Source organism: Aristolochia californica, unplaced genomic scaffold (assembly GCF_029961685.1).
Source record: "Aristolochia californica isolate CCGP_79_NKW_82.1479 unplaced genomic scaffold, dmAriCali1.0.hap1 SCAF_7, whole genome shotgun sequence".
In the NCBI taxonomy this organism is placed as follows: domain Eukaryota; kingdom Viridiplantae; phylum Streptophyta; class Magnoliopsida; order Piperales; family Aristolochiaceae; genus Aristolochia; species Aristolochia californica.
In genome coordinates this window covers 2,406,887-2,427,594 of record NW_027182268.1, presented here as the reverse complement: position 1 = coordinate 2,427,594, position 20,708 = coordinate 2,406,887, and the positions used below count along the sequence as shown (strand labels likewise).

General features: G+C 36.6%; 2 protein-coding genes across 2 annotated transcripts; one reads left to right on the top strand and one right to left on the bottom strand.

Moving 5' to 3' along the window:
* Window positions 1–1,259: 1,259 nt before the first annotated feature.
* Window positions 1,260–12,556, bottom strand: LOC137936927 (glutaredoxin-C8-like). The gene is made up of 4 exons (XM_068781902.1): window positions 12,021–12,556; window positions 7,864–7,937; window positions 1,666–1,764; window positions 1,260–1,557 (listed from the first exon to the last, which is right to left on the bottom strand). Exons 1-4 carry the CDS (start codon window positions 12,515–12,517, stop codon window positions 1,487–1,489), a joined length of 741 nt encoding a protein of 246 aa, XP_068638003.1. The 5' UTR covers window positions 12,518–12,556; the 3' UTR covers window positions 1,260–1,486.
* A 2,933-nt stretch (window positions 12,557–15,489) lies between these two features.
* Window positions 15,490–20,613, top strand: LOC137936616 (probable protein phosphatase 2C 59). The gene is made up of 9 exons (XM_068781402.1): window positions 15,490–15,597; window positions 15,718–16,001; window positions 17,095–17,222; window positions 17,397–17,495; window positions 17,620–17,778; window positions 18,998–19,084; window positions 19,206–19,297; window positions 19,967–20,041; window positions 20,143–20,613. The coding sequence occupies exons 2-9, from the start codon at window positions 15,925–15,927 to the stop codon at window positions 20,308–20,310; spliced, it is 885 nt and encodes a 294-aa protein (XP_068637503.1). The 5' UTR covers window positions 15,490–15,597; window positions 15,718–15,924; the 3' UTR covers window positions 20,311–20,613.
* Window positions 20,614–20,708: the final 95 nt, after the last annotated feature.

The window sequence follows — 20,708 nt, the reverse complement described above, 5'->3', positions numbered from 1 at the left end:
GAAGGATAAAAAAAAAAACATCTTGAAAGCATGACATGATATTTACATTAAATTTTTGAATCCTATATTTGTCATCATAAAAAAGGTGGAGAATAAAGGAGTTCAAAGATTTATTTAACTATCCATATTTTAATGATAAAAAAATGTAATAACTTTGCTGAAACAGAATTTCTAATAAAATTCATGCTAAAACACAAAAAAGAGCTAACCCCATATAGTTAGTAGCACAGGAACAAGGAGTTGAGCCCAAGAAACAATAAGTTTTTAATTATTTAAGGAGTCGACTCCTATAGGAAAAATCAATGTAAAGGAGTCGACTACATCAAGAGGATTTGACCCAAGTTGAAGCTAACATATGGAGAGGATTCGACCCCTACAAATAGGAGTCAACTCATGTAGGAACAAAAGTCATAGGAGTTGAGTCAAACAAAGGATCCGACCTCCAAATGAGTAGTTGGAGCATAAAAGATTCTACCAAAGCAAAGGATACGACCCCAAACTACAATATGGAAATCCAAGACCTTTCAAAGGCCATAACTTTGGTTGTAGGTCTTCAATTTTGTAAGTGATTTACCAAAATAACAAACAACACAATTAGACTTTATTAAGTATTTTTATGTTTTAAAATACTGTTTTTATAATTTTTACAAGATCTAGGAGCACGGCTGATTTTAAGCAATGACTAGTTTTTTGAATTGGGATTTTGACCTATAAATACCCAAACCTTTTCTACCCTAAACAACAACTCAAACATAAAATTTTAAAACTTTTCTTATCATCTTTAGGGGTTTCCAAGTGCTAAATTTTGAAATCTAAGATTGAAGTCTCTAACTCAAAGTTTGGCCGAAAAAAGGAGCTAAGTATTCATGTTTTAACTTTTACATATGCTAAATACTTTTTAAAAGTGGTAGAATTTTTAATTACTTCCTATATTTGAACCAACCTATATTGACAAAGTCGTAATCTAAATCGCTTTTAGGTCTAGGTGTTTGCTCCTACAAATCCTGACAATAATTCCCGAAGTGTTTGGGTGGGTGTTATAGTTGAACTTTTGTTGTTCTCTAGTTAGACGAGTAGGAGTAGTATTCTTTCAGTTAATCTCTTTCAATGTAATTAGAGTTCTATTTATTTAGAGTAGGAGAATCAAATGTAAGGCTCGAGTAGGATTCTAGGCTTGAGAAATCTAGTTTATAATCTATTGTGATAGTGTGCTTTGTGAATTGATTGGTATCGCCAATTGAGTGGTATAACTCCCTAAGTAGACAATAATGTAATCAGGCCTTCGAAAATAGTTATGTAATGACATAGTTAATTTGACTCTAAGTAACAGGGTCGATTATAGAACATTCAAAAGAGAATTTAGCTGTCACATTCTCAACCAAAGGTCGTCTAAAGTCAAAATGGTTTTCATCGAAACATTAATGATAAACAATGTTTGCGCAGGCATAATACTCTCTGATTCTGGGACTAAAATTATGTTTTCTATTCAAAGATCATCTTTCGGAGTAACACTAAGAAGCTTGGCCAATTTCCCGCTTTCATATGCTTCAACAGTATCTGCAACCAAGAGAGTCATTCTTGATAAGATTTTCAATTATGAACTGCCAAAAGAAGCACTGTTTGTAATCTAAATCGATTTAAAAAGTAAGAGAGATGTTATATTACCATCTGAGCCACCAATGTGCTTCCCATTTATAAACACCTGAGGTACAGTACGCCTCCCAACAACCACGCTTAGAGCATCTTGGATGTCGAAACCGTCATCTGTCAAAAACGAAGAGCCACTAATGATACTGTTTACCAGTTATCAAAAACGAAGATCTGCTAAACTAAGCAGCCTCCTTCAAGAAAAAAATATCATTTCAGGTGTGGCACCAAAGAACCATTCAGGTACGAATAAATGGCACCAAAGAATCACATGGTTCACATCCATGATCTAGGGAAGGAAGGAAAATAGTGCTTTTTGCCAAGGAGAAGAGAGATAGCTCACAACTGATCTAATGGAAATACAATGTAAAAAAGAAGCAAATCACAGGTTAGTGATATCAACATTGTCAAAGCCTTGCAACCTATTTTCCTGTGGCTAAAAGAACTGTTTTGCTTATTCTGATCTATTATTTGCTAATTTCATGTGGGGGTGGGGGGGTTAAATTAAGATACTGAAATTCTTTCACAAGAATTCTGTTGTTGGTATATTGAATTCTAGGGTAAATGTTTCTAGAATATAGGATTCTAACAGTAGTGAGACTATTGGACTTATTTACATTTATAAACAATAGAAATCTGATATTAATACAATTAAAAGAATGTGTTAAGGAATAGTCCCACATGGATTACTGAGTACAAAGATCTTGAGTTTATTAGTTGGGAAAGAGGTTTCCTAAGTTGGCTAGTCATTTTGGGATGAGCCTTGGACCCAACTTAACATGGTATCAGAGCAGGTACTCATATGTGGGCCTGCACCTAAAAACTATCTACTTGTAGAGCCACAAAAGAGGGCCTACACCTAAACTATCCACTTGTAGAGCCACAAAAAAGAAGGCCTACACCTAACTACCTACTCCTAAATTATCCACTTGTAGAGCCACAATAGAGGGTCTACACGTGAGGGGGAGTGTTAAGGAATATTCCCACATGGATTACCGAGTACAAAGATCTTAAGTTTATTAGCTAGAAAAGAGGCTTCCTAAGGTGGCTAGTCATTTTGGGATGGGCTTTGGACCCAACTTAACATAATGTATTAAAGAGTTGGCATTAATAAAATTAAGCAATTGTTATCATAGCTATTATGTTAATATCTTTGTCATAAAATTTAATTTAATGAATAAGTTTTTATTATTCAAACTAATTAAAAAATTCACTATTATAAAATCCAGACCAAACCACCAGGATGAATTGGGTTCAGCTATACCCGCTCCCTCGTTCGGATTTGCAGCATACAAGGAATGGGTTAAAATCTGGTTGGTCGATTCAGGTTTGTTGGTTCAAGAGATGAATCGGATGACCCAGCCCAGACAACTGGGCCACCTCTCACAAGCAAGGAAGTTCACTTAGCATGACAAGGGCAGAGGGGTTGTGCAGCCCCGTCCCTCTCTTTCAACACTGACAAGGGAGGGCAGGGGCTTCTCCTCATCTTTTGGTTGACTGGAATGGTGATTTGGTTTATGCAAGCTACTTTGAAAAGCTGTGCATGTGGTTCATGTTTCAAACCAAGCCTTTGAATGACATTTTTGGAGACAACATTCATGCAACTGCCCACATTGATGATTTGTTTGCAGTTTTAATCACCACACGTAAGTGTAAAAAATCTTTGTGCTCCTCCTCTCATCTTCACTCTTATTTGAGTAACCATGCATGTCACAACCTTCATGTGAGATATCTTACCTCCTGGCTCAACACCATCTCCATCACTTGCTCCTCCTTCAGGCTCATGAATAATGCACCCCCTATCACATTCCTCTTCATCTCCATCTTCTACCCTAGTATAGAGGTTCTTAGAAGGACACTGATAGCCATAGTGGCCTGCACCCCTACACCTATAACAAACTTGTTTGGTGTTGTCCTTAGAACTCTCAGCAACAAATTCCTTTCCTTTGTTGTCTTTAACTAGAGGTTTGGACTGGTTGCTACCCTTTGACATTGTTGAGTTGTTAACAGTAGACCGACTATAACTAGTCCAACTTGGGAAGTAAATCTTTTGGTGATAGGTTCTTTAGCTTACTGTTCTAACTCAAGGGCTATTTGGAATGTCTGATCTACAAAGTCCACAATGTGTAGATCATTGCACATCTAATTTCAGGCGTTAACCCTATACAAAATCGAGAAAGTGTCAACCTGGGGTCTTCTTGAATTTTACAATGGACCATCAATTCATCAAATTTCCTCATGTATTCAAAAAATTGTCATGTTATTTTGTTGCTATATTTTCAGTTGATCCACTAACTGATCCCTAAAAGACATAGGAAGACACTTCTCTCTGAGTTTTTCTTTCATCTCATCCCAAAAAGTTATAGGATCCTGTCCTAAACGTTGGATTTGCCATTAATGCTGTGATGCTGGGCTTGACCGGTTCATCTTGGCAAACCTCACACGTTGGCTACCAGTCATACCATACCAATCAAAATAAATATCCATGTTAGATAACCAAACAAGAAAAACCTTTGGATCGAGTTTCCCACCATAACTAGGGTGCTCAATTTTAATCTTCTAAGAAATATCACTCCCCAATCATTTCAATTGAGACCACGTCATGGTCCTGGGACTTCCCACTCATCCAAAATTTTGAAATGTGGAGAACATGGGTATTGACGCAGGCCTCTAGGGGTGTTTTCTTGAGCTTGTTCCCTTCTAACCTGTCTAACAGTTCCACCGGTATTAGATGACTCACGGTTCCCCTATCTTTCTGCCCTTGTCCATTGAAATTGGTTAGCAACCTCCATACTCATAAAACATCCTTGGGTCTCTTTGGAAAATTTAACAAACTGGATTTTTAGTTCACCAACTTGGCAATTATGTGCACTAACAATTTTGCCTTTTGTTCAAGGGACATCGTTTTGAGGTAATCTAACTCACTGCGAGTGGACATACACAGGGTAATGAGAGAAAGGTATGGGAAGGTCTAAAATAATGCCCTAAACAAAACTCTAGTACCGAGATTGGTGTAGAACTGCAAGAACTTCAGGTTCTAGGATTCTAATAGGTGCTGAATTACGTCACCAAGGGGCTAACTAAACAACAGGAAATACGGTATATTACTTGCATGCTATCACCATAGAAAAAAATAACTTAAAACAATGAAAATGTATAAAGTCACTACAAACATGCATAGCAAGCATTAACTATAGGAGCAAATTAAAAACAATAAAATTATAATAAAGTCACTAAAAACATGCATAGCAAGCACTAACTAAAGAAGAAAATACCTTAGGGATGGAAGTTCTTAACAAATCAAGGGGGATATAGGAAAATACAGCTCAAAAGAGCTCAAAATTGGTCAAGAAATAAAAAATATGCAATTTCTAGGTCTGCCCTACTTTGATTTAGGCAATCCAAACAAGAAAAACTAAATTCTAATGAAAGAACTAAAGGTGAATGTGGAAACCATAGACAGATGCTGTAAATGAAGAAAATAGTTCAGAAATCGAAGAAAAAGTACCAAATTTAAAAGAAAAGTGGATAAAAAAGAGAAAAAAACAACTTTAGGGCCACTACCGTGCTACAATAAAAACAAAACAAAAAAATGGCTTCTTTCTTGCTAAAATAGAACTGGAATGAAAGTACAGTAAAAGAAGAATTTTTTTGGAAGGAAAAATTAAGAGTAAAAAAAAGGAGAAAAAGAGGCATCATACCTGATTTTTGGAATTCACTTCCAAGAAAGCATAATTCTGGAATTTCCTTCATTAAGTGGATAACAGGAACCTAGTGGCTATAAATAGTCACAATCCTAAATTTAAAAGCACAGAAAAAAACATCTTATTGACTGAATCTAAGGGTTAAGATTAAAACTTAAAAGAACCCTAATGGACCTTAAACTAACAATTAAAGGTCCCATTAAACTAAAACATTAAAATTAAAAATACATCCAATTAACTCTTACGGACCAAGACAAAGCCCAGCTAAAACATAACCTAAAGAAAATAAAACTAAATTACAACTAAAACCCACCCAATTTCCTACTACTAACTAACAGAACTCAAGACTCCAATTATGGCCATCTGGGATCCTCTCCCTTGTAACAGTATAAAACTCAATTTTGATGGTAGTGTTATTGGTTGTCCTGGACTAGTTGGAGCAGGCGGTGTTTTCAAAGGGCACAATGGAGAGACCCTATTCTATCGTATGCTAGACTGGTGGGCATTGTTGATGCTAATACTGCTGAAGTTAGTACTCTTCTATTCAGCGTCCAAATTTTCAAGGAACGTCTCCATGGCAAGTTAATCATTGAAGGAGACTCGAAGATTGTCATCAGTTGGTGTTCCAAAGACAGCTCCCCCCCTTGGCGCCACTGGCCCATCACAGATTGTATTGTTGACATTGTATCTTCTATCTATTGTAATTGGAATTTCATTCCTAGATCAGCCAACTCTTTGGCTTAAATAGGCAAAATTCTAAACTTTCCAACAATCTCTCATTGTTGGGAAGACTTCCCTCCTTTATAATTTGCTCTTTTGAGCCATCGTCTTAATAAAATCAGCACCATTTCAAAAAAAAAAAACCTAACAGAACTCAAATCTTGGGCTCCTCGTTGAGCCAAATAGCCACATTCGTCTTTTTCCTCCTTGAACTCACTTGGAACTCTTGATCCCTATCACTACCCTCCTTGCTAAGTTTGGCTTCATCAAGTCTTTCCTCACTACTTACTCATGTCATTTTTAGTCTTCATCCACTTTTTACTAATCCGTTAACCAATATGACAAAACCCTGCTCATGGTGTATGTTTTATCTATATCAAACATTCCTAAACCTTCTCATGCAAACTCTATTTAATTCTTTTGTCTTCTGTGTTCTCTACTGCATTCATTTTCTAAATTTGAGTTTCCTAACTTTGGGACTTCAATTACATGGTTGGGATTTCTGAGAGTGTTGATTGATTAGTTAGGGATTTTTTAATACAAGGGGAGTGTCCACATGGCCTCCTACACCCAGGAAGACGGCTGGTGGTGACTTGTCTTGCTACCCTGATCAGGCATCTCCCCTTGTTATTTGCAGTGATTCGATAGGTTAAAACATGTCCCTCTGGCTGGTAAGTCTAGGTCTGCAAACTAAACAAAAGAAGAAAATAAGAAAAGTAACTACCAAGCTACCTAGGCATCATGTCAAACATATCCTTTGCACATGAGATAAATCAGGTGCTTCGATCATCTAAAAAACTCATAAAGAACATTATAAAGGTTAGCTAAGGAAAGTATCATTTGCAGTAGGGGTATCCTAGAGAATCTTTGGAGGCACCTCAACAGCAATGTTAACAAACAATTGTATCCAACTGGGATGTGACTGGATCAAGAGGAATCAAAAACAACTATACAGTAAAGCACACATAAAGCATTCAAAAACCTAATCAAAGCATATCTCTGCAGATTCTTTGGAGACACCGTAATGCTTACAAGAATCTATATTCGACTCAGATGTGACTAGAGCAAAGAAATCGAAAACACAAATAGAACACTGCAGTGAAGCACACAGAAAGCAGAAAGCATTCACAAAGAGGAAAAAATAAAATAAAAAGAATTGAGAAACAGTCAACATATGAAGAAAAGATATGATTGCAAATTCATAAATTCACTTTCACTTTGTAAATTTCCTATAGACAAACAGAGGCAGTGTTAGTTATTACATTTGCACAAGGCTGGAGCATGATCTGACACAGTAGGGAACCTCAGAATAATTAGCCAATCCTAATACCCATGCCTCAATTTTATAAATCCCAAGAACTCTTTTAATATCCTGTGGAACATTAGACACCTTCACTCAGTGAAAACCTCTTCTAATATGTTGTGAAACATTAGACACCTTCACTCAGTGAAGAACTCTTCTAATATCCTGTGGGACATTAGACACATTGACTCAGTGACAACAGTTCAGCTTATTTCATGGATAATCCTTCCCCATATTTACACAAGTGGATTAAACCCAATATCATTAGAAACAGGTAGTGACATTCCACATCAAGAAAAGCTCAAGGCCATTTTAGCTGCATACACAACATGCCAAACATTTTTGTTTCATCCATTTCCAAGGAAGTAGTTGAAGTGGGTAATCAAGAAGTTTTTTGAAACTATCAATAAAGATCCAGCAGCAGCTTTTGAGTTGTATCCTACTATAATACAACAGTAGCTTTTGGTAGAAATAGGTTATAGGAAAAACCTCTCTGGTCTAGCTCAATGATATGTGCAATCTTGTTCATCTCTTTGAAAACAGCCTTTGCTCTTCTACAATAACTGCAGATCACAGAACCATATCCAAGAAGAAATGAGTTCACTGATTGGAATTGATGTAGCATGGCAGAGAGAAGCAACACAGATTAATGATATATAAGCATTTATGAACTCATAATGAACAAATGATGACTTCAAAGATCCACTCAGTCCTTAATCTATATAAAACTAAGTTCCACTCAGTCCTTAATCTATATAATACTAAGTTCCACTCAATCCTTAATCCATATTATACTAAGAAATCCTGTGCTAGCAACCATTCCGTTAAGTTGCAATGTAGCTTTTTGTTGAAGAGTCTTATATGACTCTCATGTGAAGAAGTCTCACAATGAAAGAATATGGAGTCTTACTGGAGTCTCATAGGAGGAAGTCTTACCAAGTAGTAATTTTTATAGTATTATCCTTTTGTTTATATTATAGTTGTTTAATTGTTTTAGGACATAGCTTTAAAAGTTGTACTTTGGGTGTAACTAGGACATGGATAGTTTAATTCAACTTTGATTTATGTATTCTCTCTAGTATAGAGAAAGACCTAGTGTACTCAATTTACAACATTCAATGAATTATTTTCTTCTCTTAAAATTCCAACATGGTATTAGAAGGATTTTTGAGTTGACTTCATCAACCATAGAGAAGATGTTCCTTTGTTATTCAAGTTCTCTCTTCTTGTTAGTTTTGGTTTATAGCTTTTTGTTTGATTGCTTCATTTTTCTTAGCTTAGTTTTCCCTTCCTCAATTGATCTTTAACTGTTACAAAAGAAAAAAATTAGTTTTTGCTCAACCCCTTGTCCAATCTCATCTCTGGCGTTGTGGACCCAAAATCTTATGTGATTCCTCAGCTTGTTACCATATAGCGTGCATCAGCTGAATCTGTTCTACTGGTATCCTTCACTTGGTCACCCCATCTTACAACCACAAAATTCAGCAACTACCAGGCTACTATTCTCCAAAGCAGCATAAAAAAACCTTTGAATTGCTTAACTCAGCCTTGTTTACCCGCAGAGCAACTTTGCATGTCTCCTTGTGCGATATCCCGCTGCCTAAGGAGTTTGTACCCTTTGGTTTCAGAGAGTAGTAACAATTCTCGTTCGAGTCTTTACGTGCTCTAGTGCAAGATCTGAAGCTAGTGATGCTGTTTCCATGGTGGCGGTTATTGATAACCGGGTCCAGGTAACTGTGGTCACTGGCTTCCTTGTGTTTGGAAATACAACTCTTCTAAACCATATTTTAACTGCTAAACATGTAAGGTGGATCAGAAATCTAACCTAGATTGGAGATCCAATTATGCTATGCGTACGAATGATCAAAATTATTGGAATCCATCGTTGGCATGTCTAAAGCCCTAACATCTTGGAGAAGAGATTCTAACTTGTATTTTCTCACCTTCGTGACTTTCTTCCCTATACCAGCACCGCCAGAAACCCCAATTTTTTCCAGGTAGAATCTAATAAACCCAATTTAAAAAAGACTGCCAACTGCACCACACTTTCAAGGTCTTCTTTCTGAGTTGAGTTTCTCTAATATTCAAATTCAAATTTCTTGTATCATCTTCCTTCTATGTTCGAGTCTGAAAGAGGAGATCTAGAAACTCAAAAACTGCTCATGACTCTTTACTTACTCTGTCATCTTGTTGTCATCTGTGGAGTCCTTACTCTGTCACGTCTTATTTTCTCAAAAGTGAAGAGCAATTGTCTGAATTGATAGTGGGCCCACAAAAATCTGTAACGATCAGAAATTGGGGATGCTTCTTGTGGTAATGCAGCTGGAAGCTGGGTCATTCATTGTATGTGTTGCTAAAAATTTGTGACATGGCCATTCCATTTTCTTTTTATAAAAGCTGAAGTTATAGCAGCAACGGCAAAAACAGTAGAGAGGCATTCGACAGGGAGTGGCGGTGACACAGGATGAAGTTTCTGATTCCTTGTTGTGCTGGTCTTCCTCCCAGCAACTAGGTTCCACCAGTTCAGCCTTTCATGCAGAAAAAAGAGAATTGTGCTAGAGAACTTAAGGTGGAGAATCAGTAACTGGCCCAAATAAATTTAGTTTCTGGGTGGGTTGTCTTTTTCTTTTGGGTTCCTTTTACTGTTGGAGATGGAGGATGGTTGATTGATGTTTTCAATGTCACTGATCGTGATCAGAACAAACTTTAAGATGCAGGGATTTTGGATTATATTGGTCCTCCATGGCAATAAGCCATATCTATGAGTGTTACTACTGCTGCTACAACTTCTATAATCTTTGATCTCTTCTTAGAAAAATGCAGCTACTTTGCGACATGAAACTGATTCCCTTGGTTACTACAGGTGATTCAAGGTGTTCTATCTGAAGATATAGGCAACCACCATCTATATTTGGTAGAAGTCGAGATTGGTGCTGATAGGAAGGAGGCTGCCGAGAATCAGAGACTGTGAGGAACAAAGACACAACAAAGGAGTTCTGGATAGTTTTGGTTGAATCTCTGAGTTTAACTTATTTCGGAAAGACGACGAAGTGAGATAGAATGATTTCCAAACTTCCCTTGGCCATTACTACCCGTCTTCTAACATGTTCCATGGCCTTGTTACTGCTATCAAAAGTAAAGCACTTACTTGCAGACAACAGCACCAAAGCAGCAGTCAAGGAGGCTACTAGTACTTTTTTTTATTGCATGGCTGTATCAACATCAGGTAGACTCTTTTGCCCAACAGGTTTCCCTTTAATTTACTGACCTTAATCTTGAATTTCAGTGGTTGTTTTTTTATCAAATTTACACGTCATATTGATTGATCAAATTTTTTATCAGTTTATTAGACAAATATCATGATCAGGATTCTTGTTAGTTGATTATATGGTCAAGTCTTTTTATTCACCCAAGTGGTGATTTTCCCTTAGTTGCATTACATTGTGAGTAATTTCTTTTTTGTGCCCTAAAGCTTGGCCGTTTTTTCCGCCTTTGAAATTGAGCAAATTTTTTTATACTTTGGTAGTTTTATGATTGGTAAAGGGATTTTTGTCATTCAACTAGAGTGATTTTTCTTCTCTCATATTTTTATTGTCCAAGTTGGTCTTTATGACCTTTTTATTCCCAACTTGAGGGGGAGAAGTAGAAGAAGAAGTACAAGGAATAGGTATTCTATTCCACAAGTTGTGATAAATTTTATGTGACCAGAATATCTAAGGCGAGAACAAGCTGAAGAATTTTTCAGCCAAAGAAATTTGAAAACCAAGAATTTTTTTCTTTGCAAGATGAAGTTAAAATTCCAACATGAGAGGGAGTATTGAAGAACATACATGGAATAGTTTTACACGACTCTCACACAAAGAAATCTCACAATGAAATAATCAATACGGTGGAGTCTTACTGGAGTCTCATGGGAGGAAGTCTCACCAAGAAAGAATTTTAGTATTATCAGTCTTTTGTTTATGTTACAGTATTTAATTGTTTTAAGACTTATATTTAGAAGTTATACGTTGGGTGTAATTCAACTCTGATTTTATTTACTCTCTCTATTATAGATAGAACCCAATATACTCAATTTAGAACAGTCAATAAATTATTTTCTTCTGAAACTCCAACACTTTTTATTAGCAGAAAATGTGGAAGTTCGAAAGATCTAGTTTCAAGTGAAAGACAAGTACGCTCAGCTCTATTTCTGAGTCAGTCTTGCATCGAAGAAATCTCCATGCCAGAGAACTTAATTTAGAGCTAAAAAGGCTTCCGCCATTAGTGTAATCAATATATCTATCTTTCAGCTACAAGCAGTGACTATGAATTCAGGAAGGTTAACAAAACAATTAAAGCATAAGAGTTACATAAATTACACAGAAATTTGTGAGAGGATGACCATAAGAGTCATTTCAACTGCCCGTGTCGGTAATTCTATCCTTAATTTGATTTTCAAGGGCACAAAGGTAAGATACTAAAAAAAATATGATTGTCTAACCACTTCAACCTCCCTATGTCTCTTCACTATTGGAAAACACAAAACATAAGAATGCCTCTTCACTTTTAGTTTAATCTTTTATGAGAAAAATACGCCAAAGAAGAAAGAGAAACAGTGTATATAAACACTAAGTAGCAGCGGCCATTAAAGAGCATAAACTTACGGGCAGTATGATTTAGAGAAAATCACAATTTCGTGAGAAGAAATGGTTTTTCTAACAAAAGCCTCTTCAGGTGCGGATTCCTCTGCAGCAGCGGTGTAGAGAGAGAAGGCAACAGCAAAAGCCAGGAAAGCACCTCCTAGCTTCGTCATTCCGAATCTGTCCCTCCAGATCAGACCCAATCGCTCAGACCAATTATCCAAAACCCAAGTAGACGGCCCTTTTCCGCCGCCTTCGATCGAGCCAAAAAAAGAAGAGATTGTCCGGCGGAAAGCGTTTGAACAAACAGAAGACGAACACCGTTTTAGTTGCAGTTGAGAGGAGGCGGCGAATCCTGTCAGTTTCCGACGTCGATCGGCCTCGGTGGCATTTACCGGATCGGCGAAGCGGAGAATGCTTTTGGTTGTACTGGAGCAAGATGGGTTGTGACTAGGTAAACTCCGGTACTGCGACTCGGTGGCAGTCCCATAAAGGCTCCTAGACAGAGTCGCGGCGCCCATGGCTTTGGTAGTTTGGTCAATTGCCCTTGCTCCGGGTCGGTCGCGAAATGCGAATCCGTGATTCTCTTTTCTGTTTTGCGTGGCATGTTTAGTAAATCTCCCCTAAAATATAGCAGGAATATTTATATATCTCAATTACGCCTAACGTCCAACTCCTAACATAATTAAATAATTAAACATAAATAAATAACTAAAACACATTTTAACTCAAACACTTTTGTGAAACATCCATGAAACTCAGAGTTCCGCCATATTAATTATTGTTATGTGAGACTTCTTTCTATGAGAGTCATGTAAGACTCTCTCATACATGTTCTTCAATATTTTCTCTCAAATTGGTATTTATAATTTTAGTTTGCAAGGAAAAATAATTTTGGTTTACAATTTTTTTTTGTTAAAAAAATTATTCATAGATGAAAAATCTTCATATTTTATTCTCCTTATTTCGTAATATTTTGGTTACAAAAAAATTACCATAACTAATGGAATAAAATACCTCTCCATTAGGGTTTGACTGTTTTTCTAAGCTTTTAGGAGAACTAGGCATGAGTAACCCACCTTGGTTCACTTAAGCTGAAAAATTTGAGCTTAATGAATATATCCCACTTTTGTAGTGCCGAAAGAGTGAAGTAGAAATCAAGAGATTACATTTTTGTCATTTTGACCAGGTCATTGATTGATCGATAATCAACAAGAAAAATTGATCGATCAATTGAAACAGAATGATCGATCACTCATGATACGAACTGAGAAGTTGATGAGACAAAAACTATTTTTAACTTAATCTCTTCACTTCAAATCAGTGCTCCTATGCCCCAATATTTCCTTCTCTTTTGTTTTTCCATCGATTTCTGTTTGAATTCAAGGCTAAAACCCTCATTTTCGCCCAAATCTCTCCCAAACTCGTTTTTCCACCATGGTGAGGATGAAGGTGATGGCTAATAAGAAACCCCCATCAAGGAGAGCGATGTTTGTGAAGAAATTTTGAATTGGTGCAAGTATTTTTGCACACGACAACAAAGGGGAAGGTATTTTTTTAGCTTTGTCTCAAGGAGTATTGTGGAGTAGAGTAGAATAGATATATCTTTTTGTGACAGAGAGATTGAAGACTTTGACGAGTTGCTTAGACCCTATAGAGGTCTATTGGAGAGAGCAGAGCCGTTTACCCCTTCCTTGTAAAAGTATATTACTCGAATCTTGAGGTGGAGGAGCTAGGACTCCACAATTTTAAGCTCTCTTCATACATGAAGAAGACGATGATATCCATTCAATCTATGAACTTGAATAACCTCCTTGTTACATCCTTCATGGGCATGACTCGACATGTTAAGGAAAATTGGCCAATGGATCTTCACTTGGACCTCTTGCAGAACATTCAGGATGCCATCCTTTTGGTGTTTGGGCAGATAGTCTGGAGCTCCTATGAGAACAAGATAAAGGACCTCGGCATACCTTAGTGGGTGATTATGGAGATAGTTACATGTCCTCAATCTGAGGAAGGGGATATATTTGAGGCTCACCACGATAGTAGATATCTTTTGGATGATGGCAATCTTTCAGAAGCTACAACTTGATTTTGGTTACTTTATGGCGAGTTGGATGGCCAACATAGGCTCAAACTCGAAAGTGGATGATTTACCCTTCATTCGAGAGATTACGGCTATCCTTTGCCATTGCGGAGTGGATCTCTCCAATGAGGAGTCAGTAGAATGTCAAATTTCAATCGTGAAGAATGTCAAATTTCAATCGTGAAGTCTGTGAGTTGAGCAAACACCAACTAAACTTAAAGGTGTTGCTCCATTTTCATCAATTTATTAAGATGCATGGGGACCCTTACGTGTCTCAAACATATCTCAAGTTAAGTATTTTGTCTCCTTTGTTGATGACATCATTGAGTCACATGACTATTTTTTATTTAAGAACGGTCTAATTTTTTATCCATATTCAAATCCTTTTGATATCCACTCAATTTGGAAAACAAATACAAGTATTTCGATAAGATAATGCTGAAGAGTACCTATCTTGCGAATTTCAATATTTTTTATCATGATAATGATATTATTCATCAAACTCCATGTGCCTACACCCCTCAACAAAATGGTGTAGTTGAAAACCCCTTACTCATTATTATTTTCGGATGAATTATCCCTTCCTTTGAAGGTCTTTGGTTGCACATGTTTTGTTTATGTCACATCCCCTCGAAAGAATAAGGTTGAGCCTAAGTCTCTTAAGTGTATCTTTTTGGGTTACTCTCATACCCAAAAATGTCATGTCTGTTATAATCCTTCTATTCGGAAGTTAATTGTCTTTAGGGATGTCACCTTTTATTAGGATACATCTTTTTATTCCTCAAAAGATGCACCTCTGGGTCTTTCATCAGTTCAAGCAGCTCTGAAGCCTGTTGTGCCACTTGATGCGATTAATTAAAAATTTAATCTTCAAAATAATTAAAAATGTTTTAAAATAAATATCTAAAACATTAAAAATGTTTTAAAAACCTTTTTATTTGATTTTATTAGGCTTGAAAATTTATGAAGATTTTGCAAGTAGTTTATTAGTATAATTTTTTAAGAAATGATAGAAAAATTATGTTTTGTGCATCACTTACTCAACTTAAATTTAGACTCTCCTTCCCGGTTCACGTATGAGTGAATGATATGTACGCATATGAATGCACACACAAATACATATACACATATACATACACATACCCCCAAACACACAAACACACACATATAGCACGAGTATATAGATCATCTACATTCCAATTGCAACATAAATACATGGATATGATGTCACACTTGATTATGAGTATACTTAACATATATTAAGCAGGATTAGATAATCGGAAAAAGAAGTAACCAAAAATAAGATAAAACCGGATGCACCGGTAACGAGGCTTGACTCAGTCGCCGAGGGGTTTCCTTATACAACGGCGACACGTACTCTTCGGCGACCCTGTTTTCGACACCAAGGACAAACGACCCCTTCTTCCTCTTTTTTCTCCTCGTCGCACATCGCCTCTCTTCCCTCCAATTACCAACCTGGAAAGCACACTTTTTTCACAAATCCTTTCTCAGGTTAGGCTTTCTCCTTTTCTCTCCTTTTGCTGCAATTTTCAGATCCTACATCAAATTCTGCTCGATTGTTCAACTTTTGCTTTTGGATTACTGTTTGAAACTCTGGAAATTTCTGCGCAGGGGATTTCAGGATTTCTCGGTGATGGTGAGGGTTCAATTTACTGGGTTACCTGTAGCTTTGTTTCCGCGTAAGCGAAAATAGATTTCATTACATCTCTCTCTCTCTCTCTCTCGTTCATCTTTTTCTTTCCTTTTGAGGCGGGAAAAGAGTACTTTATTTTTTTTGGCGCTGGTGAAGATTTGGTTCGGGGTTTTGTTTTCGTCAACATGGGTTACCTGAATTCTGTTTTGTCGACGAGCGGGACTCAGCTAGAAGACTCCCCGGTCAGTGGCGGGGGCCTGAGGTGCAATCGCTTCTTTATTTGCTCTTACTTGGTTCTTCCTTCTCTCTGTTGATATGCTCCATTATTAATCAAATGGTTTTAATTCTGTCGGGCGCTTATGACGATCATTATTGGGTTCGTTAGTCCTTACATTATACTTGTTGAAGAAAGCAGAAAAATAAATAAAATGGTTAGACAACTTTTGATGATTTCAAGGATGATGGTTGGGAAAGTTGGGTTGGTGTTGCAGGCGGAAGCAGGTCAGTCGGGAAGGCTTTACTGAAAATCACTCCTAGCCTTCCTGTTGCTTTGCCTGTTTTATTCGAGTGGTTTCCATCGTTGTTATTATCATAGCTCAGGAATAGATCATTGATCTCTTCTAAGATTCGTGTTTGCTTTGTGACGGAGGACAATCCTTTTGCATCTTCCGTTCCCAGCTTTCAGTTTTTATTTATTTGAGTTCTGTCTTTCCTATGTGTTAATTCGTGTACTTGAAATTTCATTAAACAACATATTCCACTATGTTTATTGAATTATACGTTTCAGTTGGTTTGTGGTGGACCTTGTAGTTATGGGTGTCTTCGATTAAATTTATGGTTGCCTGCCGTTTCATTATAAATTCTATGAATGTCATTATATATATGATATATGCATGTATTTAGATATATATACACACACACACACACACTTAAACATAGGTATGCATGCATGTGTGTGAATATGTATATGTTTATGTATGTATTTGTATGTATATAATAATGTTGTTTGGTTGAAAGTAATCGAGCAACTCAGGGGTTGTTCTTTTTCAAAAAAAAAAAAAAAAAAAAAAAAACTCAGGGTTGTTGGTTAAAACGGTTCTCCAAAATGTCTCTTGCTGTTGCTCATCTCTGTTTAATTTGTTAGACTTTTCAGTCCTAAAGAGTTGGTCTAGATCACTAGTTAATGATTTCTCCTTGACGCTCTTGGTTCAGTAAGACTTCGTATAGAAAACCATCCAACAGTCAATATGGTTTTGGGGTTCTTCTTGCTTCTTTTGCATACTAGCTTCATGTCTAGAACTGTATTTGAATCAGCCTTTGCTATTTTTACTAACTTGAAATGATTCTCACTGCAGTCAAAATGGCAAATTTAGCTATGGTTATGCAAGTTCTCCTGGGAAAAGATCTTCAATGGAGGATTTCTATGAAACCAGAATTGATGGAGTTGATGGAGAAATAGTTGGTCTTTTTGGGGTTTTTGATGGTATAAACGTTTATTGTGAAATGCCATAGTGTATTTGTCTAGCTGTAGAAGGATCGATGGTGTTTCTTTTCTATATAGGAATCCTCTAGTTATATAATGATTGCATAGGATGTCAGTTACTTGGAATTTCTTTTTTCCTTTTTAATCTTTGTAGCATTCAACTCTGTATCTTAGGTCATGGAGGTGCACGAGCTGCGGAGTACGTCAAACAAAACCTGTTTAGTAATTTGATTACGCACCCAAAGTTCATATCTGACACCAAATCAGCTATAGGTACCGATTCGTTTCCTTGTGGAGATATGTATTTTAACCACATCCACTGGACAAGCGTATTGTATGTGGTCTATATTTTACTTGAATAATTGATCATTTCTTTCTTGTTTTCTTCTTTTCGCAGCTGATGCTTATAATCACACAGACTCGGAATTTCTCAAATCTGAGAACAACCAGAACAGAGATGCTGGTTCAACGGCTTCCACCGCTATCCTTGTTGGTGGCCGCTTGCTTGTTGCAAATGTTGGAGACTCAAGGGCTGTAATATGTAGGGGTGGAAATGGTAAAGGCAACTGACGAAATACTCTCTTCTTTATTTAGTGTATTTTTTAAGAATTTTCTTCTAGGATATTACGAGTAGTGTAGATATGGAATTTCTTTGTGGATGCTACTTCTGGATGTTATTATTCATTTGGGATTTCTCTATGTGGACATCAAGTGGCAGGGAAATAGTGCTCTTGTAATTTCATTGAAAAGTGACTTCTATGTGCTTATGTATTGCTTGCATAAGCAATTCCTTGTGATCCTGTTTTGTGTCTTTTGTTTTTGGGTAAGACTCCATATCCCTGTTGAGATTTATAGTGTGATAATTATAAAATTAGAGTTCATTGATTAATTACATTTTTTGATGAATCTTGTTAAAATAGGTTGGGGCTATTGCATGCAATTACTTGTTTCAATTATTTCCTAGTTTGGTCCATAGGCAATGTTCCTTTCAGTATCAATTGATATATTACTAGATTCTTTGGAGATGTTGTATATAAGCCATTTATGCATATTATTTGAAATATCTTATCATACACATAAATTTAAGGATTTATATATCCGAATATTTAAATGGTTAATATTTTTTTTTAAATGAAAAAAAGGTTAATATAGTAATTATTTTTTAGAAAATTTCTTCTTTTAGTTCAGGAATTTAGTTGCATTTACATTTGCCGTGCCTCACCCCATTGATACTTGAACCAAAGAGATGCGATTTAAGAAACAACCCAATCTGGCCATAGATCCAAAGGGTGACAATATCCAAGTAGGGGGATTTTATTTTTCAAATATTTTTTTTATTCGGTTAATCTTTTATTTTGGAGAAAATTAACCAATTATTTAATTGTTAGTAAAATTTTTACTTTATATATATACTTATAAATGTATTTTATATAAATATATATTTGTTTATGATCCTTACGCTAGTGTTTGTTGTATATGGTGTCACATACAGATAGATTGTAATTAGTGGTACCTAAGGTGTAAATTTGTTAGATATTGTAAGTGTTATACTTTTACCTATAGGAGGATATATCTGACAGATGAGGGAAAATATTTTTTTAGTACATTTCAGGATGATGAGGTATTTGCTTTGTTACAGAGTTTCTGTTTCTTTTAACCATGATAACTTGCTACCACTGGCTTTTCACAACTGGAGAAGGCTTTTGCATTTTGTGTGAGCATTTATCCATATACTCATTTTATTTATTTATTTATTTTAATTTTGTTTCATGCAGCTAGAGCTGTTTCACGAGATCACAAGCCTGACCAAACTGATGAACGACAGCGTATTGAGGAAGCTGGAGGATTTGTGATGTGGGCTGGTATTTAGAAGCACTGTTTGCCTTCTGATGTCATATATAAATGTTATCATTTGATAACTTAAACCTGTAAGTTCATTTTAAGTATGTGGAGTTACATGATAGACTAATAAACTAATCTCAGGGACATGGCGAGTTGGGGGAGTTCTTGCTGTTTCTCGTGCATTTGGGGATAAGCTGTTGAAACAGTATGTGGTTGCAGATCCAGAGATTCAGGTTTGTTTCTTGACTAACATTTACATCTATTTGGGTTCATTTCTTTTAGTCTGTCCCTTTTGTTCGTATCTTACTTTAGTTGCTTGTGTATTAGATACTGTATAAACTGGTCAGTGCTTACAGGATTCCCAACATTAGCCAGTGTATTTATCAAGAGCTAGACATATCTTCTTACTGTTAGGTCTATGTTTAGACAATTAAATCCCTGCCAGGACATTAGGGCCTACGGCGACTACAAACTTTACCTAGTTCAACATACTTTTTAGTCAGGTTATTTTCAAGGGCTATGTGTGCACTAGTATGCTTTTTACTTTGTTATGTTGTTGCTTAGGTCCATCTGTTACCGAAACATTGGCTACAAGCCAAGGTGCCAAAACCTTACGGCACCAGGATACAGGTCTTAGTACATTATGAGAATATGTTAAAAAATAGGTATGGTTTTGTAAGTAGGTCTGTTTTGGGTTTTGGCCCGTGTGGACCTGAACTGATGACATTCTTAAATGTGGCTGTAAATTTAACCCCAAGGAGGCCCCTGTTTGGTTCTCTTTTTCCTTTGCAAGGAATAGTTCCTGCTAAGTCATAAGCTATTGGAAGTGCAAATAGTGGGCTTTGGCTGCTTTCTGAGCTCATATTTATTTTATATCAATTCTAAGCTCACTTAAAATGCAGGAAGAGGTGATTGATGACTCACTTGAATTTCTCATCCTGGCCAGTGATGGATTGTGGGATGTTGTGACAAATGAGGTTTGGATAACTTGCATATGTTTTTAGTTCTGCAGCATGATTACGTATATGTTGTCTAAAGTCCAAATATATATTCCTGAGGGTGCATGAAATCAATCCAGGAGGCCGTTTCAATGATTAAATCCATTGATGATCCAGAACAGGCAGCCAAGAGGTTGATGCAGGAAGCGTACCAAAGAGGTAGCGCAGACAACATTACGTGTGTTGTCGTCCGCTTTTTGTCCTCCGCGGTGAGTTCGACTACCCAGCAACAGAGTCGAAGTGTGTAAGAAATGAGGGGTTTGGAGAAAAAGTGATCACCGCTATTTTGGCCTTTCAAGGGACTGTCTGTTTGCCTCCAGATATGCAAACATGCTACTGATGAAAATTAGCCTGATAATGGTGTTGATGATGTATGAACTTGTAAAGACCACCCCAAGTCTTTATTTGCTTTATGTAGTAAAAAATTCTTTACCATATTCCAGACACCAATGTAACCAAATTTTCTTTTCAACATTGTTGCTTTGTGTTTTTGCCTTCAAATTTCACTTGGGGCTGAAGCAGTTTGAAACAGAATCAGGGTGGTTTAATCTTGTGGGTTATGAATTGATCTTGCCAACAGAGATACAGAGAACATTTGCTTGCTCTGGCCTACCGATCAAAAGAACAAACGTTTGGATGTACAGAT

Coding starts and splice junctions, on each gene's coding strand:
- LOC137936927 (XM_068781902.1), bottom strand. CDS start 12,517: ATGGGCGCCGCGACTCTGTCTAGGAGCCTTTATGGGACTGCCACCGAG. Junction 1,765..7,863: donor CATTGAGCTAGACCAGAGAG/GTTTTTCCTATA, acceptor CGTTTTTGACAG/ATGACGGTTTCGACATCCAA. Junction 1,558..1,665: donor GCACATTGGTGGCTCAGATG/GTAATATAACAT, acceptor TCTTGGTTGCAG/ATACTGTTGAAGCATATGAA.
- LOC137936616 (XM_068781402.1), top strand. CDS start 15,925: ATGGGTTACCTGAATTCTGTTTTGTCGACGAGCGGGACTCAGCTAGAA. Junction 17,223..17,396: donor TCTTTTTGGGGTTTTTGATG/GTATAAACGTTT, acceptor TCTGTATCTTAG/GTCATGGAGGTGCACGAGCT. Junction 19,298..19,966: donor TTGCAGATCCAGAGATTCAG/GTTTGTTTCTTG, acceptor CTTAAAATGCAG/GAAGAGGTGATTGATGACTC.